A 19,204-nucleotide genomic window follows, 5' to 3' on the forward strand; every position below is an offset into this window, starting at 1 on the left:
CTCGATAAAAGGAAAAACACAAAAACAGGATAAATGAGTGGTGACAAAAGGGTCCCTTTTTTAAAAAATTTTTTTTTATTTATTTATGATAGTCACACAGAGAGAGAGAGAGAGAGGCAGAGACACAGGCAGAAGGAGAAGCAGGCTCCATGCACCGGGAGCCCGATGTGGGATTTGATCCCGGGTCTCCAGGATCACGCCCTGGGCCAAAGGCAGGCGCCAAACCGCTGCGCCACCCAGGGATCCCAAAAGGGTCCCTTTATATTAATATTTTTAAGTGACCCCCAAGGTCCGCCAATAATTTAGTAAACATTAACTCATACGTTCTCGATAAAAGGAAAAGAACAAAAACAGGATAAATGAGTGGTGACAAAAGGGTCCCTTTATATTAATATTTTTAAGTGACTCCAAAGGACCGCCAATAATTTAGTAAACATTAACTCATACATTCTCGATAAAAGGAAAAGCACAAAAACAGGATGAGTGGTGACGAAAGGGTCCCTATAGACACATAACTCTGGCTGGCCCTGAGTCAGGAACCATGGTCTCCTTCTCCAAAGTCCTGCACATCGCCCCTCCATGCTACAGGAGGAAGAGGAAGAGCCAGAGCTTTGGATTCAGGCAGGTGTCCAAACATCCATTATTACTAGCTGTGGCAAGCAGGCCAGTTACCTAAATTCTGTGAAGTCAGAATTCCCAACAGAGTTGCTGTGAGGCTTACTTGAGAAAACATTCAGGTAGATTTTAACACGTAGGACATTCAGTTGTAAAAGCAGTTTTCTAAAAAGTAATCAACTCATCTTATTCTGACAGTGGAGGATGCTGATGAACACCTATCTACTGTCATATGGTTTTACATTTTTCCTGTCTGATAACATTTACTTCATAAACAAGATGGAGAGTTGATACTTCTTAAAGAATATATGCTGCGTCAAGGATATGAAGCCAAACTGAGGCTATGGCAAAAACAGATCCTTATTTTAGTGTAAAAAGTACCACCTCTTAATTAATAATCACATGGCATGTCACCAGTTTTGAATGTTAGGTTAATAATACAATGCTGCGTAAATGAAAACAACTGTCTATCTCTCTGTCCAGTGATCAGTCTAGGTTGGGTGGGCTGTCTGAGATGGGACTGTGAAATGAGGCCACTAGGGCAGCCTGAGTCATGTGACAAAAGTTTTGCTCCTTATCCTATTGGGTTCACTTTCAGGTACTTGTCCGGTTAGCAGTGATAACTGTTTCTACTTTTTTTTTTTTTTTTTTAAAAAGACCTAAGACTTTTTTTTTTTTTTAAACCTAAGGACATTACATAAAACAACTAATACAGGGACGCCTGGGTGGCTCAGTGGTTGAGCATCTGCCTTCGGCTCAGGTCATGATCCCAGGGTTCCGGGATCGAGTCCTGCATCAGGCTCCCTGCATAGAGCCTGCTTCTCCCCTGCCTGTGTCTCTGCCTCTGTCTCTCATGAATAAATAAAATATTAAAAAAAAACAACTAATACAATTTTTGGCCTTATCACTTTTGTGATATTTAACAATGTAATTCAAGGTTGACAAATAATATCTTATTAGGAAAACAGGTTTTATTAGGTGGCTTCATATCAATATCATTCTGATTTTTCAGAATACATTTGATTTCATGACTAGTAACTTGTTGCCCTGTAGAGATCCTGAGTTTGTCCAAATATAATCTAGAGAAGTTAGGATAAATTCTTATTTTTTCCTGGGGATCCAGATTTCATTGTGGAGCCCATCTTATAACCAGGACTTTCTTGGCTTTTGGTAACACTGTGGATGACACACCAGATTACAGCTACCACTCTGCCTCACTTAGTGTATCCCATGTTCCAAGCTGACACTTTCTCAACAGCAGCCCACTGCTTCCTCAAGTCTAAGTAGAAACTAATCATACTATCGCTACAACTAGTAGTTGTATTTTCTAACCTCTTATAAAGTCACGTGGAAATACTATGTTTTAAATAAATCCACTGGCAATGAACTAATTTAAATGATCTCTAAAGTATTTTAATGAATGATACCCAAATGGAATTTAAGATCAGAGTTAACAGACAAAAGGAAAAACAATGCTAGGGAGGATTCCCATAGAATCATCTAATCTAAGCCCTTTCCTTTAGTGAAGGGAATGATCTAGAACAGATGGTTAGCTATTCTTTCCTTTAGGGTCTTGCAAAGTATTCTATAACTCTTAGGTATTCAATTTAGTACTTAATCAAACTGATAACCAATATGTGCTTCATTCCCATTTCTTTATCATTTACAACAATTTCTGTCTACGTTGTATTTTGAAACACAGGTTTCTCACTAGGGCTGGCTCATAATGAAGCTCTCACAGTTCCATGGAGAAATGCAAAAAAATAGGCAAAGTAGTAAATTTTCCATACAGACAAATGTATATAATTTAAGAGAGTGTCTTTTACAATAAAACTGAGAGCTTTTTAATTTTTGTTTTGAAATGACCCCTTATTTATGATATAATGGTGAAAAGGCTGCATTTTTAATGCATTGCCCATATTTAGCCAAATGCAAATACAGAAGATTGCAACCATCTGTTGGTTTTCATACTCTTGTCACAAAGTTAAAAAATTAAAATAGAAAAACTTTATTGGTCTGTGAGATCCCAAAGTCTGCAAAAATCCAGAGAGAATAATTTCTGGCAATATAGTTTTTAATCTCAAAATTAAGTCCACAGAAAGCTAAAAAAAAGTCTATAATATTGCAAGAAAATATCACACTTCAGTACATTTAAAATTTTTAAGTATAATTAAAAGTATCATGGATTATCTGGGTGTCATTTTATGCAATGGTATTTTACATAGTTGAATGACATTATTATTACACAACAGTTGTGTTTTAAAATAACATTCAATCACCTAATAAATTCTATAATGTTTGTATAAACTAGAGAAAATACAGAACACATAAAGGTTAAGTTGAGTTTCTGCCTACAGAATACATTTTCAGATAATTTATAAAGATTAATTTCTGGGGTGCCTGGGTGGCCCTGTCAGTTATGCATCTGCCTCTGGCTCTGGATGATCCCTACTCAGCAGGGGGCCTGCTTCTCCCTCTCCCTCTGCCTCTCCCCCTGCTCCATCTCTCTAATAAATAAAATGTTTTTTTTTTTAAACCTGAACGAGCTTTGATTCTTTGAGCCCCACAGATTCTTTTTTTTTTTAATTTTTTTTTAAAATTTATTTATGATAGTCACACAGAGAGAGAGAGAGGCAGAGACACAGGCGGAGGGAGAAGCAGGCTCCATGCACCGGGAGCCTGATGTGGGATTCGATCCCGGGTCTCCAGGATCGCGCCCTGGGCCAAAGGCAGGCGCCAAACCGCTGCGCCACCCAGGGATCCCAAAATGTTTTTTTAAAAACACATTAATTTCTAAGTTTAATTCATAGAATATTATTAAAAATATATGAAAATTCATTTTGTTAGCAGAAATTCAAAGAAATCTTAAACCTCAGAATTATTTCCAAATTTAGAGTGGAGGCCTTGAAACAAATTATTTCTAACTTGGAAAAAGATTCCATCTGGGAACTGTAATTCTGGGAAACCACTGCTTAATAAGCATGTCTGAGACTAGAACAAAAAGTCAAGGAAAAGCAATCGAAGAAAGGAAAATCTAAGGATAAAATATCACTTAATCACCTTGCAACATTAAGTAATCATCTGAGAATTGGATATCATTCAAAATTTGCCTACAACACTGCTAACTTTGGGTTACTGAAGATTAAGTGTGACTTCAGGAACTTTTAATTTCCTTTTGACTAAAAAAATATAATAATTCACTAACTGTATTATCTGTATGCTACTCGCCTTAAATCTAATGCTGAACAAATTTGGGGGCAGTAATTTAGCAAGCATATTAATCAAGTAGTATGCATATTTTACCATATTGACTAGAATCCTGAAAAATGACATGTCATATCAAATATAAAATTTGGAAGGCAAAAGTGACATTGCTATTAAGGTTCTTTCTTTATTACCAGTAATTTAAAATCTTAACACTTTTTGATGAATTATATAATAGGATATAAAAATTACCAAGAAATTACCAACTTTTACATTGTGAATATCACAAAGAATTATTAATGTCATGTAGAAAATAGCATGAACAAGGAAAAGAAGGTATTTCAAAAAAAATGATATCAATTTTAGATACACACATATGAGGAAAACTGTCCTTGAAAACAAGCTACAAATGTTATCTGCTGCTATTAAGGTGTTAAGATTATTAAAATGTCCATTAGGTTAGCAAAAACAATTCCACACGATTGTTTACTACTTACAATTTTCTTTCATAGGCCAAAAATGTGTATTAACTATGGAAATAAAAGATGGGAAATAAAAGATGGGGATCTTAATGAAAAAAGATGTAAGGTCAACTCGTACGAGGTATCTAATAAAGTCAAGTTCATAGAAGCACAGAGTACGGTGATGGCTGCCAAGGGGAAAGGGCTGCAGCTAATCAATGGGTATACAGTTTCAGCCTCGCAAGGCAAGTTCTAGAGATCTGCTGTACCATATTGTGCCTATAGATAACAATCCTACATTATAGACCTAAAAATCTGTAAAAAAGAGAACAGATGTCAAGTGTTCTTATCACAATGGAAGAAAGTAAGTGTAATTTTTATTTAATTATTAGCCATCACAGAAAGCAGGGGATGGAGCAGCGGGCTCCACACGTACCTGTAAGAACCACTGTGTGCCCTCCACCACAAGCTACTTGGACCACCTTCCCAGGAATTCCAGGTACCGGCTGGGGCATTCTGTGGTTGACCAGCAGCTGATTGGGAAGACCTAACTTTCCACACTCCGGTTCTCCAAATGTGTACAGTTGTCCCTCTGCTGTTGAAGGAAAAGAACAATGATCAAGGACAACATAATTATGGACAAAATACTAGTTTTGGGGGTCCACATTCTTATAGTCAATAAAAAACTTAGAAAACGACAACTTGATTAATTACCCTTTCTTATTTTTATTGTATGGTAAGGAAATACAGCTAAGATTTTCTTTTCCCTTTCATTATGCTAATCCAAAATCTTTATGAATTCATGACCATTGCTACTAATGAACTAGAAAATGACTTCAGCTGTTTTGCATAGTAACCATCTTACTTCTTCCACTTCCTTTTATAGTAAAGCAAAATGACTAGACATTAAGCCCCCATTAGGACATGGATTTTTGCCTTGTTTACTTTGGTACTCCACGAACATAGCAGTATCTAGTATATGAAATATTTAATGAATACTTGTTAAAGAAATGAATAATTGATTTTATGAAACTTGTTTTAGAGAATGCATTTATGTGTGAATATGTTGAGTGAGCCTTAAGATAGCAGATTTTATTCAATTAGTGGCACTTCCTCCAGAAAGATTCTCTTCATCACTGTCTTGTCTATTCCAACACTACTAACTTGCTTCTGTTACTATATATATCACACTATGACCTTCTTAAAAGCAGGAACTCTTTAAAATGCATTTCTATGAACCAAATGGAGTTTTCTAAGGCAGGAATTTAAAAACATTTGCATATATATAATCTAATCTGACACAAAACATATCATTCATGTGAGGAAAGAGGTAACACAGTATATTTGGTTATTATTTGCGTGTCTCCAAGAGAACCATGATTGACCACTTACCACCCCTGGGAATGTGGCCCTTGGAGTGTTCTTTATGTTAGTGATTGATTTTATTTTGAAACCCGAACAATGAATTAGGCCAGCTTAGATTCTTAGGGTTGCTTTGCACAACCATCAATATTGATGATGTACATTTGGTTGCATTGTTGAGGGACGGGAGTTTCAGTTGCTGATGACTAGTTGCTAGTAGGCTATGTCTACACAACCAGCGCCCCCACATAAAAGCCAAAGACCCTGAAAATAGAGTGGGCTTCTCTGGAAAGGAATGTAGTTCACTGCCAAAGACAAAAAATGTCCTGTGAAGCCTTGGAAGAGGAAGGACTAGGAAGTGTATGCTACATTTCCTCTGGAGGACACAGATCTCCCTTCAGCTGTTTTTGCTCTTAGCTGTGAGTATAACCTGCTGTTGAAGCTTGAGAATCCTTCTAGCAAAACAGAAATTAGGGAAGTTGTGGGACATCCAACACACATGGTATGCACCACTTCTTAAAACTTGGGTCATATACTACATACCCAGCTCTACTGATTTTCTGGATTGATGGCATAGAAAATGAAGTTTTCTGAACCACAGCTTCCTATATTTAGTAAACACTGGCACAGAAGTGATCTGTCAGCACCCTTCCTCTTTTTCCCATGCTTCTTGCCTTTTGTATGAAAGGAGTTACTAAGTCCAGATGAGTTTCTTTCCATTTTTGTCTAAAAATTCCTGCTGCTCCTGACATCTTAACATGGGTGAATTGTATGGTATATGAGTTATATGTTAATAAAGCTGGTTTTGCGTATGTTCTTTGACTTTCTTTTAAATTTTAATTCCAGTTAGCTGTTATATTAGTTTCAGGGGTACAATATAGTGATTCAGCACTTCCATATAACACCTGGTGCTCATCACAACAAGTGTACCTCTTAATCCCCATCACCTATCTTACACATTCCCCACTTAACCTCCCCCCAACCATCAGATTGTTCTCTATAGTTGAGTCTCTTTTTTTCCCTTTGCTCACTTGTTTCTTAAATTCCACCCAATAAAGCTGTTAAAAGGCATAAATACAAACAAAACAAAAAAGCTCAATGTAATGCCTGTTGTCTACAATGAGTAATTCCCTGTTTTCCTACTGAATTTGGCAGTTTTATTAAAATCTAAATATAAGACAATGCTTTTGCTTGGGATTTTTGTTTTTTTCATTTGTGTTTTTTTGTTTGTCTCATTAACAAAGTGAGCACAGACTACACCAACCCCAGGAGCCTGAAAATTGCCAATAAATTGGTGGGTAGCATTGTTCCAAGGAACATAATTAATTGTCCATTCACTCACTCCCTCATTTGATGATATTTATTATTAGTTTGTTCAAGTTACAAGCTGATACAGCAGTGAACAATGCCAGCTGAGTTGGAGTTTGCCTTCTCTTAGCACCACGGTGCTACCAATTCATTGGTAAATCTGAGGGCAACTGGGATGGGTCAATCAGCACTTTCTAAATCTGAATCTGAGGTGCATGGAAAAAGGAGTAAATGTAAAATCAAGATTTAAAGAGATCTAAGAGGGGCCACAAAACTATTTCCTCTAGGTGTTTTAGCTGTTAAATCACCAGTATGACTGATCATACTTCTATCACTCCTTGTGGAGATACAGACTATAACATTTACCCTATTTAAGGCAGAAAAGGTTGCCAGGGAGCCCCATAAAGGGAGAGATTGGGGATGCTAAGCAAAGTTTGAGCAAAGGAAATCATATCTCATACTGTGCCATCTTCCTTTTCCATCTATCCTGCATCCCTACTCTCACAATGAAAAGTCTATGACTCTCTTACTGAAACAATAAAAGCAAATTATCAGGACAAGAGTAGAGTAAGCCTAAGTACAGAGGCAAGTGCACCCAAAGGAAAGTGGCCCATAGGTCTCATTTCCAACACCAAGGAATCCAAGAAGTTTGAAAACTGAAGTCTAGAAGGTTCTAACATACATTTCATTTTTCTAATATTTTCTAATATTCACTAAAAATGTTAACATGTCAGAGTGAGTTTGAAATTATAAACTCTCATTATTAAAATGGAGACACACTGTGACCCAAAATGAACCAAAATTATTTCATTCCATAGACTGCCACAGCAATATTTCCACAGAACTGTAGAATGTTAGATCATTTCATTATTGAGTAAACACTTAGAAGTCGGAGGTAACATGATGAATCCAAAATATTCTGTCTTACTTGTTACAAAAGCTGAATGGTAATATCCACAAGAGATCCAGGAGATAGGTTTCCCAACAGTCACTTGTTGAGGGACACACACATTGGTTATATTTTCTAAACCAATTTGCCCTTCAGAATTGTCACCCCACATGAAAAGCTCTCCATCCTCTATAAAGAAAACACAAGGAGGGGAAGAAAAGGTTTTAAGAGATAGCAAGGCTATCAAATTATATTTCCAACACAGCCTCACTTAGTGTATCCCATGTTTTACACTAGAAAATTTAGAAAAACTGGGGATCTCTGGGTAGCTCAGCGGTTTAGTGTCTGCCTTTGGCCCAGGGCACGATCCTGGGGTCCCGGGATAGAGTCCCATGTCAGGTTCCTGGCATGGAGCCTGCTTCTCCCTCCTCCTGTGTCTCTGCCTCTTTATCATCAATCAATCAATCAATCAATCTTAAAAAAAAAAGAAAATTTAGAAAAACTGTGTGTTGTGATAGAAAAATTATAGTAAGACAGTCACACCAGCTAGCTGTTTAAGAGTTCAATTTCTATTATGAAAGGCTTCTATGATGATAAAGGACAAAGAACAACATGATGCAAATCATGTCCATATTTTTATCTCAACAGCAAAGACAGAATGTTCTTCCCTATAACCTTTTTTTGGTCTACTGTCTCTAAACAGAAAATGTTTCTTCAAGCAGTCAGCCTGCCATTGAACTGAATGACAGCATGAGTCGCACTGGACATCTCCTGGGTCAAAAGGGCCTGGAGGACCTTGCTCTTGAGAACACTATAAAAATGAAACTTTAAATAAAGACAAAAAATAAAAAGATATTCATTTCACTTTTTTTTTCAATTTATACTTGAAAACACAAAACATAGCTTCAGAGAATAAGGACGTGTGTTAGCCCAATAGTGACTCCAAAACACATTAGCTTGTGTTCTTTCTGATTAGGGTTTCAATGGAAAAAAAAGTTAAGCTAGGTAAAATACTTTAGAAAGGAAATTATCCAGACTTACGCCTTTTAAATTTTTTAAATCTTCAAAGTGATTTAATAATAAGGCAAATAAAAGGAAAACTGAAAATGAGAACCAAAAAGATGCTGAAATGCTAAGTGGACAGAGGACAGTACTGTAGACGCGTCACCACAGATTTCACTCCAGCCCTCCTGACAGGGAAGTACCATAAGTCACAGCTCTCTCAACTGGAACAGAGAATCCAGGCAGCTTCTTCACAGAGGGCAGGTGTATCTTGGCTCCAATTTTAAAGACATTTCTCATATGGGCTTTGAGAGGGAGGGTGGAGATGCAATGACCAATATAGACCATATCTTACTTTACTTTTGAAAGTTTATTTAAGTAACTTTTACACCCAAGGTGCGGCTCAAACTCACAACCCCAAGATCAAGAACTGCATGCTCTTCCAACTGAGGCAGGCAGGTGCCCCGCAGACATATATCCAAAAGATTTCTGTTTCTGATAGCAACTTTATTACAGCTACAAATAGAATGTTCAGAACACATGATGAAGAGAATATTTACTATCTCCAGGGGTAGATGGACAGCATAGCAGCTAAGTGTGTGTTTACATCTAATTCTTAAAAAAGCACAAAACTGTAACATATGTCATGATTTAAAGTTCGATTTTTATAGCTTCTGAAAACACATAGTTAATGAAAGAAAACTAAACAGCAATGCTGTCCTCAGTTGGCGTGGCTGGTATATCCTGGTCTAAATGAAAGGGACGGATCCCAGGCTGAAGTGGAACAAAATCTCACCAGTTAGTGCAGCTGAAGTATTAGATCCAGCAGAGAGCTGCTTAATCTTACGCTGGGAAGTAAAAAAACTAATTAGATGAAAAGTGCTTCTCTCTTCAGTGTCGCCAAGTCCCAGCTGTCCTTCATTATTTCCTCCAGCTGCATATACTTTGCCTCCTTCTGCACATGGAAAAGGAAACATCAATATACTATAGTCACTATCTTTATGAGACAGGCCAGTTACCAGATATCTCCTCTATTAACACTGAAGAAAGCTGAAAGCTGACATTATCCCACCATTTGGTGAATAACTTCGATTCATTGTCAAAAATAAAGCAAAACAACCGAGGTCATACATTTTTGTGAGATTTTCTAAATCGGTCTAGAGCTTAAGTAGCAATTGAAATGCACAGAACGTGTGGAATGTATTTTCTCGCTAATGCAGCACTTTATTAAATCAGAGCAAAAAGAGGAAAGCAATTTCCAAATTAGTTTATAATCCAAATCAAACTATTTTAAAAGAGATGTGGTTCATTAATTTTAACTTCCATACCCATTAAAGTTGAGATAAAATGTAACGAGGAAAATGAGGCAAATCCAAAAAGAATATAATTAGAAACATGAAAATTCTATGTTGTGTAATTATTTTAATTTTCTAGCTAAAAAGGAAGGCAGCATAATATTGTGTTTAGGAGAAAGGACTGTAGAGCCAGATTTCCTGGGTGCAAATGCTGGCTTGCCACTTATCAGCTATGTGACCTAGGGTAAGCTGTACTTAACTTTTCAGTGGCTCATTTTTCTCATCTGCAAAACAGGGGTAATAATACTGCCAACTTCATAGAGACGTTATAAAGATTAAATTAGTTGACATTTATAAAATTTTTAGAACAGCACTTGGCTCATTGTACACACTATATAAATGTTAATAACTTTATTAACGAAATATGAGGTGTATCATGCCTAGACAATATAAATTCCCAGTAAGCTCAAAAGTAATGAAGATTTTAAAACACACACACATATTAAAAAATCAGTTGTATCTATCATAAAAATGCACATGAAGTTAAAGCCTTGCTAAATTAGAGGGGAAACTGAGGGCAAAATCAGCCTGCACCAGTAAAAACTGAAAGTTACATATTATTTTAGAAAAGGTGAGAGACCTAATTGAGGAAGCAAGACTACCCTTCCAATGGAACATACTACAAGGCCACACAATTTAACTCATGTGGCATGAACCAGAGTCAGTGGAATGCTAAAGCAGTTCAGAGCACTATGGGAGTCAAAGTTGAATAGGCACAGGAAGCTCCAAGGAAGACGACTTATCCTAGATTTTAGATTTAAAAAGCTAAGAATGTGAATAAGAGAAAGACATTTTAGCAAGGAAAAAATATGAATGAGGGCAAAGGGCTGAGGGCCTTTTCCTGAGGAGGGGTTGGAGGCAGTGAGAGTAACCTGAAGACAGAAGAGGCTGGGTAGTCGGGGGGGGAGAAGGTACGAAAGGCTGCTCAAAGGCTGCTCGGTGATTAGGCTGTCGATTTGTTCAGCAGCATTTGTTGAAAACAAGTGTGCTAACCATTTACATTTCTAAAAATCCTAATCTTACTATTGCCACAGTACCACTTCTATTAATTTTACAAAGTCACAAACATTACTGGAGAACTCAGTCCTCAAATCAGGCAAGAAGTCATACAGATTGAATACTACACCTGTTGAAACTAGGGTGTGGTTCCTTCCACAGGCCGCAAATTTCACTTTTTCAGGTTTTAAAGCTAAAAATATAAAAAAATGACAATTAAAATATTTTATGGTTACAAAAGCAATAAATAACCCAGGTCAAATGGTAACTAAGCAGAAGTGAGATTTAAGCCTGATCCCAAAGTTGATGTTCTTAACTAATAGGCCTCAAGTTTCCAGAACTAGCCATGCATCATAATAACCAGCAGAGCTTTGGGAAAAATAGATAGCTCAGTCCGACGCCTGGAGAATCTGAGTCAGTAGGTCTGAGGTAAGGCCTAGGCATCTATTTTTAAAACCTTCACAGGTAATTAATATGTACTGAGATCCATTGTATTGTTATGCTGCCTCCTCACCAACCTGATCTATTCCCTTATCTGCTATCACCATTGTCAAGCTCACCTTTTACCTCACACAATGAAACACTACAAGTCCAATATTTATAGGCATAACCCATGTTAAAGCTCTTCATTCATTTATGTATTCAAAAAAGTTTTATAGAACATCTCCTAAATTCTTCGCACAGAAGCTGCAAAGATCACTAAGATAGAGTCCCTGGTGTCAAAGATCTCATAGTTTAGACAATCCTATTACTTCATCTATTAGATATTTGAGAGTAAAGTTTATCTGAATAAACCCAAGGTTTTAAAAAAAAACAATCCAGGGTTTAGTAGATGGTGTTTAATAAATACTTTTTGACCAAGTGGAATCCTTTGAAAATTCCATAACAATATAAATAGTGTGGATATGCTAAATTACAATGAAATTTTGAGCTGAAATTAAAATTTTGGCTAAGAAGGTATACTGCTCTTGTCACATCCCAAAGAATCTCCAACACCACTTGAGCTTAGCTGATGTTCACAAGTTACAAGCAAATAGAAGGTGTACACATAATGCCAAGAAAGCTTTGTAAAGGTTTTATACACCCTGTATTTTCTGGGACAGTCCTGATTTAAAATATTTTGTCCTGTTCTTGTAAGGACACTAGTACTAATCAACCCCCCAGTCCTGATGTCTTGTTTAGTACATCTACTCACTATACACCGTAGGCATCATGGTTCTATGTAGTTGCAGGTTTTAGAACCATGATGCCCACAACTCTGAGACAAAGTTCAAACTTCTAATATATTGTATCCACTGTTCTTTGTATGTACAATAACAGTAATATTTAAGAAGGTTACCAAAGGGCAAAATAAAAGGATATTTGAATGCAATACTGAAGAATCACCAATCACTTCCTTTGTGGTCTTTGGGTTAAAATGTGATTTTTAGACCCTAACATATAAAAGTAGTTCTGAATATCACAAAAAAATAGAGTAAAAAATAGTCAATAAATATTGGAAAATAAAGAACTAAAGGCTTTACTATTTCCAATATGATATTAAATAACATCACAATCAATATAAAAGTACTTTATGTAATTAAAGTATTTACAACAATAAAGAAGACCCCAAACCTTTGACACACGTTGGCTTGCTAACAGTTGATTTTGATCCTAATCCCAACTGGCCCCAGTTGTTACTGCCAAACATGTAAAGTTTATTATTTCCTGGTGGGAAGGAAAGAAACACAAGAAATTGAAGCATTTTCAACATAAAGTGATGTGAGATGAAGTCATCAGAAAGCTATAAAAAAGCTACGCTTAAAAGTTTTATTGCTTTTCTGTTTTAAACAGCTTACCTTACCTGGGGTAAAATGAATTATTTTAACTATCCATCTATACAGGTTACCGGATTCTGTTAGGTATAAAAAGTTTGTAAGATTATGCAGTAATCACTTCTGATTATATAGACATATTAAAATAAATTTATTCCAAGAAAGTAGTGTGTATAGAAAATCATATTTAAGTATATACCAAGGGGATTTAAAATTTAAAACACTCTCTTGGTGAATCAAATTGTCAAGAATTCTCTGGTAAAAGAAAGTAAAAACATTATTCTGGTAAAAGAAAGTATATATTCAACACGTTTAAAACACAGCACATCTTTAATATTTAGGATTTCAATACTAACCTGTAACAACAGCAGTATGCTCATCTCCACATGAAAGAAATGTAGGTACATCATTTCTAAACCAAAATTTGCTGGGAATATTTTCAGCAAATTGAGTTTTCCCAAATGTAAACACAGCACCGGAACCTGCAAATATATGATAGTTTCTGTTTTATAACTTTTACTATGTTGTCTATTACTAAACTATTTTTTCAGTAATTTATCTCTACAGATTCCTTGTCTAATGAGAGCTTTGTTTCCACTTTGGCACTGCTTACATCCTCCTCCTACCTTAATTCAGTCTTACTCCTCAGACTTTATTCTGTTTTTATTTATGAAATCTACTAATGCACGAATGCATTATTCATTTACTGGTGTAAAGTAAAAAAAAAAAAAAAAAAAAAAAAAGTAAGGCAGTCCTCCATTACTAAAAGTCCTGTCGTTCCCAGGTGGATCATCTGTGCCCTGGAACGGGCTGATTGATACAATCCGCGCCCTGTTAACCCTGGTTAACACCTCATGGCCTAGCCCGTGATGGAAGGCTTTTCTCCACACACGGGAACAGGACAGTATTGAGTTTCATTAGCATCATGTCAATACAGGATGTTGAGATTTAGCACTCTTAAATTAGGTCATTAAATACTACCTGATCTGAGTAGTATTCACAAGACTATTTTGTATTTTGGCTCAGTACCTTTTGGCTCAGACCAGAAATCCCTACCAATTTCCAATAACCATTTACACACACACACACACGAGGCCAGATCTAACTTCTGAGGGAATCTCAAGGAGAATAATCACACAGAAAAAAACTAATGGATGCCATAAAGTAAACATAGGGGAACAGAAGTACTAATAATAAACGACAACGTACAAGGAGCTAGCCACTATAAAAACTGTTTGAAAACAATTGTGAGACAGGTCAGTTCAAAGTAATAATTGAGATCTGTGAGGTCAGGTTCTAGAACACACTCTGGGGTTTTCTAGAATGAATAATCTTAACTGTTTTGTCCTATTCTGGTTTCCCAGATAGCCTGCCCTGATACCCTTACCCCAAGCCAGGTTTTGGTGGCTCTGCTCTGTCCACTGGTATCTATTGTGACATAGTACTGTCATTTTGTTTACTTTCTAGTATCTCTCACCAGCTGTGAACTCCAGGAGGTCAGGAATGTAATCACCTTAGAGCCAAGAGCTTGGCAGAAAACGCTACACACACACTCGATTCTGTAATGCAGTGTTTTTTCAAATTGTTGGTCTTGATCCATTAGTGGGTCAGAAAATCAATTTAGTGGATCACGATTACCATTTTCAAAGGAATGTACTATAGAGAAGATCTGAGAGCATACCAAGCGGTTAAGAGTAAGCAGTATTTCATGAAACGTCTATTTCTGTTACACTATATACATGGTACAAGGTCACAATGGCAAATATATTTCGGAGCTAAGGGAAAAAGTCTTAACAAGCACTGATTAATGGCTGCCTCCGTGCCCCCTTTCCCAAAGGCGTTTTCCGCTTTTTTACTCCCCGCCCCGTAGTAACGCACTCTTTACCGCATTCAGTACATGACTGGATTCTGGGGACCTCGAAGGAGGTACTTTGGGGAAGTTTATAGGGAGATAAAAACTGCCTCTGCCTCCGAGAAGCTCATCTAAAGCCTATTTTATTTTTTTCACTTAGAAATACATACATTCATTATACATTACACATGCATTTATACATACTACACAACAAATGTAAGTTTAACATACAATGAACGTACACATTTTTTAAATTTTTTAATAATAAATTTATTTTTTGTTGGTGTTCAATGTGCCAACATACAGAATAACACCCAGTGCTCATCCCGTCAAGTGCCCCCCTCAGTGCCCGCCACCCAGTCACCCCCACCCCCCGCCCTCCTCCCCTTCCACCCCCCCTAGTTCGTTTCTCAGAGTCAGGAGTCCTTATGTTCTGTCTCCCTTTCTGGTATTTCCCACACACCTAAAGCCTATTTTAAAAGAAAGAGAAGAAACACAAGCACCCGCTTCCCTGTGCTCCCCGCGCCTCCTTCCTCCCTTTCCGCTCCTCTCAGGCTTTCCCGGAGGCGCGGCCCGGAGCTCCGGACGCAGGCCGGCGGCCGCCGCCTGGGCCTGTCCCCCGACGGGGCGGCCCGGAGGCGGGACCTGGCCGCCGGCCCGCAACCCGCGGACCCTCCCTCCCGGCCCGCCGCCACCACCGCGGACGCGACTCACCGGGCATCACCTCCTCGGGTTCCCCCATGCCGAGGGCGGTGCGGGGAGCCTGCGCCTGAACCGGGAAGGTGGCAGGAGCTATTCGGTGGGGTCTATGGCAGCGCCTCAGACCCGACGCGGGTCGCGGGAGCCCCCCAGGCCCCCATCGCGACAACCCGGACATAGGTTACCACCGTGTTCCCGGAAGTCAACAAAAAGCCGCTAGGGGCAACGGAGGCGGAACATTAGGGCGCGAGGCGGGGCCGCGCCGGGGGAGGGGAACGGAGGCTGAGCGGCCGGCACGGCGCAGGCGCAGGCGTACACGCGGCGGGCGGGGCGGTAGAGGCCGCGCGCCCTCTGGTGGCCGGGAGGGGAGGAAAGGGGAGGGACGGCCACGCCGCGCAGTGGCGCTTCTGAGGGCGCGCGGTGTTGATGTCTGTGGATGTCTAGGCCCCGCGGGGACCCTGCCCTGTATGGATAATGACAAACTTCACAAATATCAGTTGCTCTCTCACTCAGGCTGTGTGACAGAGGCAAACGTCGACACATAACTAACAATACCAGTGACCGTCTATAGCTAACTGAAAGAGGGACTCTGCTAAACGTTCAAAACGCACTTGGATTCCCAGCCTGTAAAGGGAGACCTTCCATATACTAGATGCTCATTAAATCTTTATCGAATGAATGAGTCCTACTGCAGTCCCCTAGCGTGGTTCATGTCACTCCCTTTTATGGATGTGGCGATTATATATAATGGAGGAGACCTGGGGTCTAGCTTATCCAGCCCAACCTGTCCTTTGAATGGCCCCCTCTGTCCTCCCACAGAAGAAAGCTGAGATGTGCAATCCATCACTGACACAAAATACTTTAGAATTCATCCAGAGCTACCTTTCTACAGCCAAATGATAGTTTCCCATGCCTCATAAAACAGGCAAAAAGCCACTTTCCAGGATGAGTAAATGTATGTACATGTGGTAGTTGTGGGCATCAGCTGTAGAATCCAAGCTGGACTCAAGGACCTTGTGGGTATTAGAGCATGTTACTGACTTTCTCAGGGAGTTAGATTAAAACTGGATGAAGATATTAAACGATGCAATACACAAATAATCATTTATATGCAAAGCAAAGTGGGAGGTACTAAGAAAGTGTTTAAGGGGGAGCAATGACCTGGTATGAGAGGTTAAGAAACACCTCTCTGAAGATACATCATTAATCTAAGAACTGAAGGAGGAATTGGGAAAGGTGAGAGAGAGCTCTGGGCAGAAAGTAAATCGTGGGCAAAGGCTCATAAAGAACATAGCTCTTTCCAGGAGCTCAAAGAGGTGACACTGGCTCATGGCAAAGTGGCAGGGTGGTGGGCCTGTTAAGGATCTTGTGTTTCATCCTAAGGACAATGGGAAGCCATTAAGGGTTTTTAGGTAGTGGAGCGACAGGATCAGCTGTGTGTATTCCTGGAATCATTCTACCTGGCTGATTTGTGGGGAATAAATTGGAGCAATGGAGGAGGGTTCAGAAGTTATTGCAGATATACAGACAACCTTCACTATGGATTGAAATATGGTGTATTGGCAGATCTAGAGCAGGCAGATTTGAAAATGTCTTAGGAGATAGAGTCAACAGGAAATGCTATCTGACTATTAACTCTTAGGCAGCACAGGACTAACAAAAGGCTCTTAGAATGACAGCAAAGAAGGGCCCTAAATTATCTTGGGAAAACTTGGATATTCTTTATGAAAGCATCATAATAGTCATTATGGGGAGATAAGATTTTTTTTTTAAAGACTTTCTTTAGTTATGGTTAGGTTTTTTTTTTAAAAAATTTATTTTCAAAAAGAGAAAGCATGTTTTGCTGCTGAGCATTCCAGAAGGTATTGATACAACTCTACTCCCGGGTTTCCAACATAAGCAAGTAGGGGAAGGGTGGTGCCATTTACTAAGATGGGGAACAGTGAGAAAAGAGAAGGAAGGGTAGAATTAGGTAGGTGGGGTGAAGAGAACATTATGGTTCAGCCTTGAGCACACTAAGGCATCAAAGTGGGGGTGCCTGGGTGTAAATAGCCTTGGGAAAGACTTCTAGGTGAAAGACTGGAAAGTGACTATAGAACAAAAAGCAAAGAGAGTCTGGGATGAGTCTTGCTGAGGGCCAACATTTAAGAGCCCAGCAAGAGATGATGAAGCTGATAAGCAGAAAGGAGCCACAGAGGGAGAGTTGACCAGAATAGGGCTTCAACAGGAGGGTGTGGTCAGTTGTGTCACATGACGCTGGGAAATGAAATAAGGTGAAAATTGCCCCCTGAATTTCATGGGATCGCAGGGATCATTACTGGTGCTGGAAAGAGGTGTTTGGTAGAGTGATGGAGGAAGAAACAATACTGGAGTAGTGAGTCACAGTGGGTGAGCAAAGTAAGTGAGGGTGAACACTTTAGACATCGGAGATCGACATGGGATAGGAGGAGACAGGAGACAGGATTTGAAGGAGGAAGGGAGGTAGATGGAGGGCTTCTGTTAAGTTTGGAGAGACTTGAAGATGCTGAAGGGCAAAGCAAATAGGAGCGAGATACCAGATCATGCATGTGGAATTTAGAGCGTGGTACCTGGACTAGAGAGTCACATTCAACAGTGTTAGCTCTCATTAATAAGGCAGAGTCAGCTCTGCCTGATATGCTCACTGTATCAGTGTAACCCAGGCTATGCTGCATTGCAAGCAATGCTCAAATCTCAGTGGCTTAACACAAACAAAAGTGTTTTTTCTTCACTCATGCTACATGTCCAACATGGGTCAGCAGGGGAATCTGCTTTACCACACTCGGGCTGAGACTACTGATGGAGGCTCAACATCTTGTAGCTGCACCATTTGTGACTCCTGACCTCTTTGGTTACTGTGGCAGGTCTAGAGAGTGGGTGGTGGAAGCAGGAACTGAAATGTTTCAGGCCAGACGTAACATGTTTCTGCTTCTTATCACCCCTTGGCCAGATCTAGTTCTCATGCCCCTGCACACTACAGGCTGGTGGGGAAATGTGGGGGCATCCATGACATGCAGTAAGTAGTAAATATCTCCACTACCTCCCCATAGCCAGATGGTTTCTACCTGTGGAGCCACTTCCCTTGTGTTGGAGAAGGCGGGGAGTTCTAAGGTACAATTTTATGACTCTCGGATGTAGTCCTGTGCTCTTGCTGTGAGTGCCCCCTGCCTAGCTGGCTAACCTCAGGAAATCATGTTGATATAGAGAAGTCATCACATGTCTGACAACATGCACAACTCTTGGCAATTTCCCCTATTAATTCTAGTTGTTTTTCATTTCTGGGGCATTCTGTGTCAACTTAAAAATAGAGGCATGTACAAACAAGGAAGACATTTGATGGATTATGCTTTCTTGCTGAACTAGTTCCTTTCTTGGCAGCATTCAACAAAAACCTCCAAGGCTTGCATTTTAAATTGCATTACAATGCAGCTGCCAATACTGTTCATTTCTTGGGAATCTGATAAACAGGTGTATCTCCACTTTGAAAACCCCACTATGAACTCCCACAAACATCCACATTTACAAATCTGATTCTTTTTCTTATATTTAAGGTTTATTTACGTATTTAACTGAGAGAGCAAGAGACTGCACATACATGCTGGGGGGTGGGGGGAGACAGAAGGAGAGAG

General features: G+C 39.2%; 1 protein-coding gene across 8 annotated transcripts in view; it reads right to left on the reverse strand.

Moving 5' to 3' along the window:
* Window positions 1-19,204, reverse strand: part of RPGR (retinitis pigmentosa GTPase regulator) — a 295,685-nt gene that overhangs the window by 49,345 nt on the left and 227,136 nt on the right. For 4 of the 8 annotated variants that reach the window (XM_072744563.1, XM_072744564.1, XM_072744562.1 and 1 more), the window contains exons 1-7: window positions 15,573-15,821; window positions 13,363-13,488; window positions 12,807-12,899; window positions 11,323-11,385; window positions 9,638-9,796; window positions 7,879-8,028; window positions 4,717-4,875 (exon numbers count right to left, since the gene is read on the reverse strand). In XM_072744563.1, the coding sequence (XP_072600664.1) occupies window positions 4,717-4,875; window positions 7,879-8,028; window positions 9,638-9,796; window positions 11,323-11,385; window positions 12,807-12,899; window positions 13,363-13,488; window positions 15,573-15,735 (913 nt within the window). In that variant the 5' untranslated portion in view covers window positions 15,736-15,821. Of the gene's footprint in view, window positions 1-4,716; window positions 4,876-7,878; window positions 8,029-9,637; window positions 9,797-11,322; window positions 11,386-12,806; window positions 12,900-13,362; window positions 13,489-15,572; window positions 15,846-19,204 lie in introns of those variants that run through there. The other 4 variants (XM_072744566.1, XM_026012203.2, XM_072744565.1 and 1 more) reach the window with 2 other exon arrangements.

This window comes from Vulpes vulpes, chromosome X, assembly GCF_048418805.1.
Source record: "Vulpes vulpes isolate BD-2025 chromosome X, VulVul3, whole genome shotgun sequence".
NCBI lineage: Eukaryota > Metazoa > Chordata > Mammalia > Carnivora > Canidae > Vulpes > Vulpes vulpes.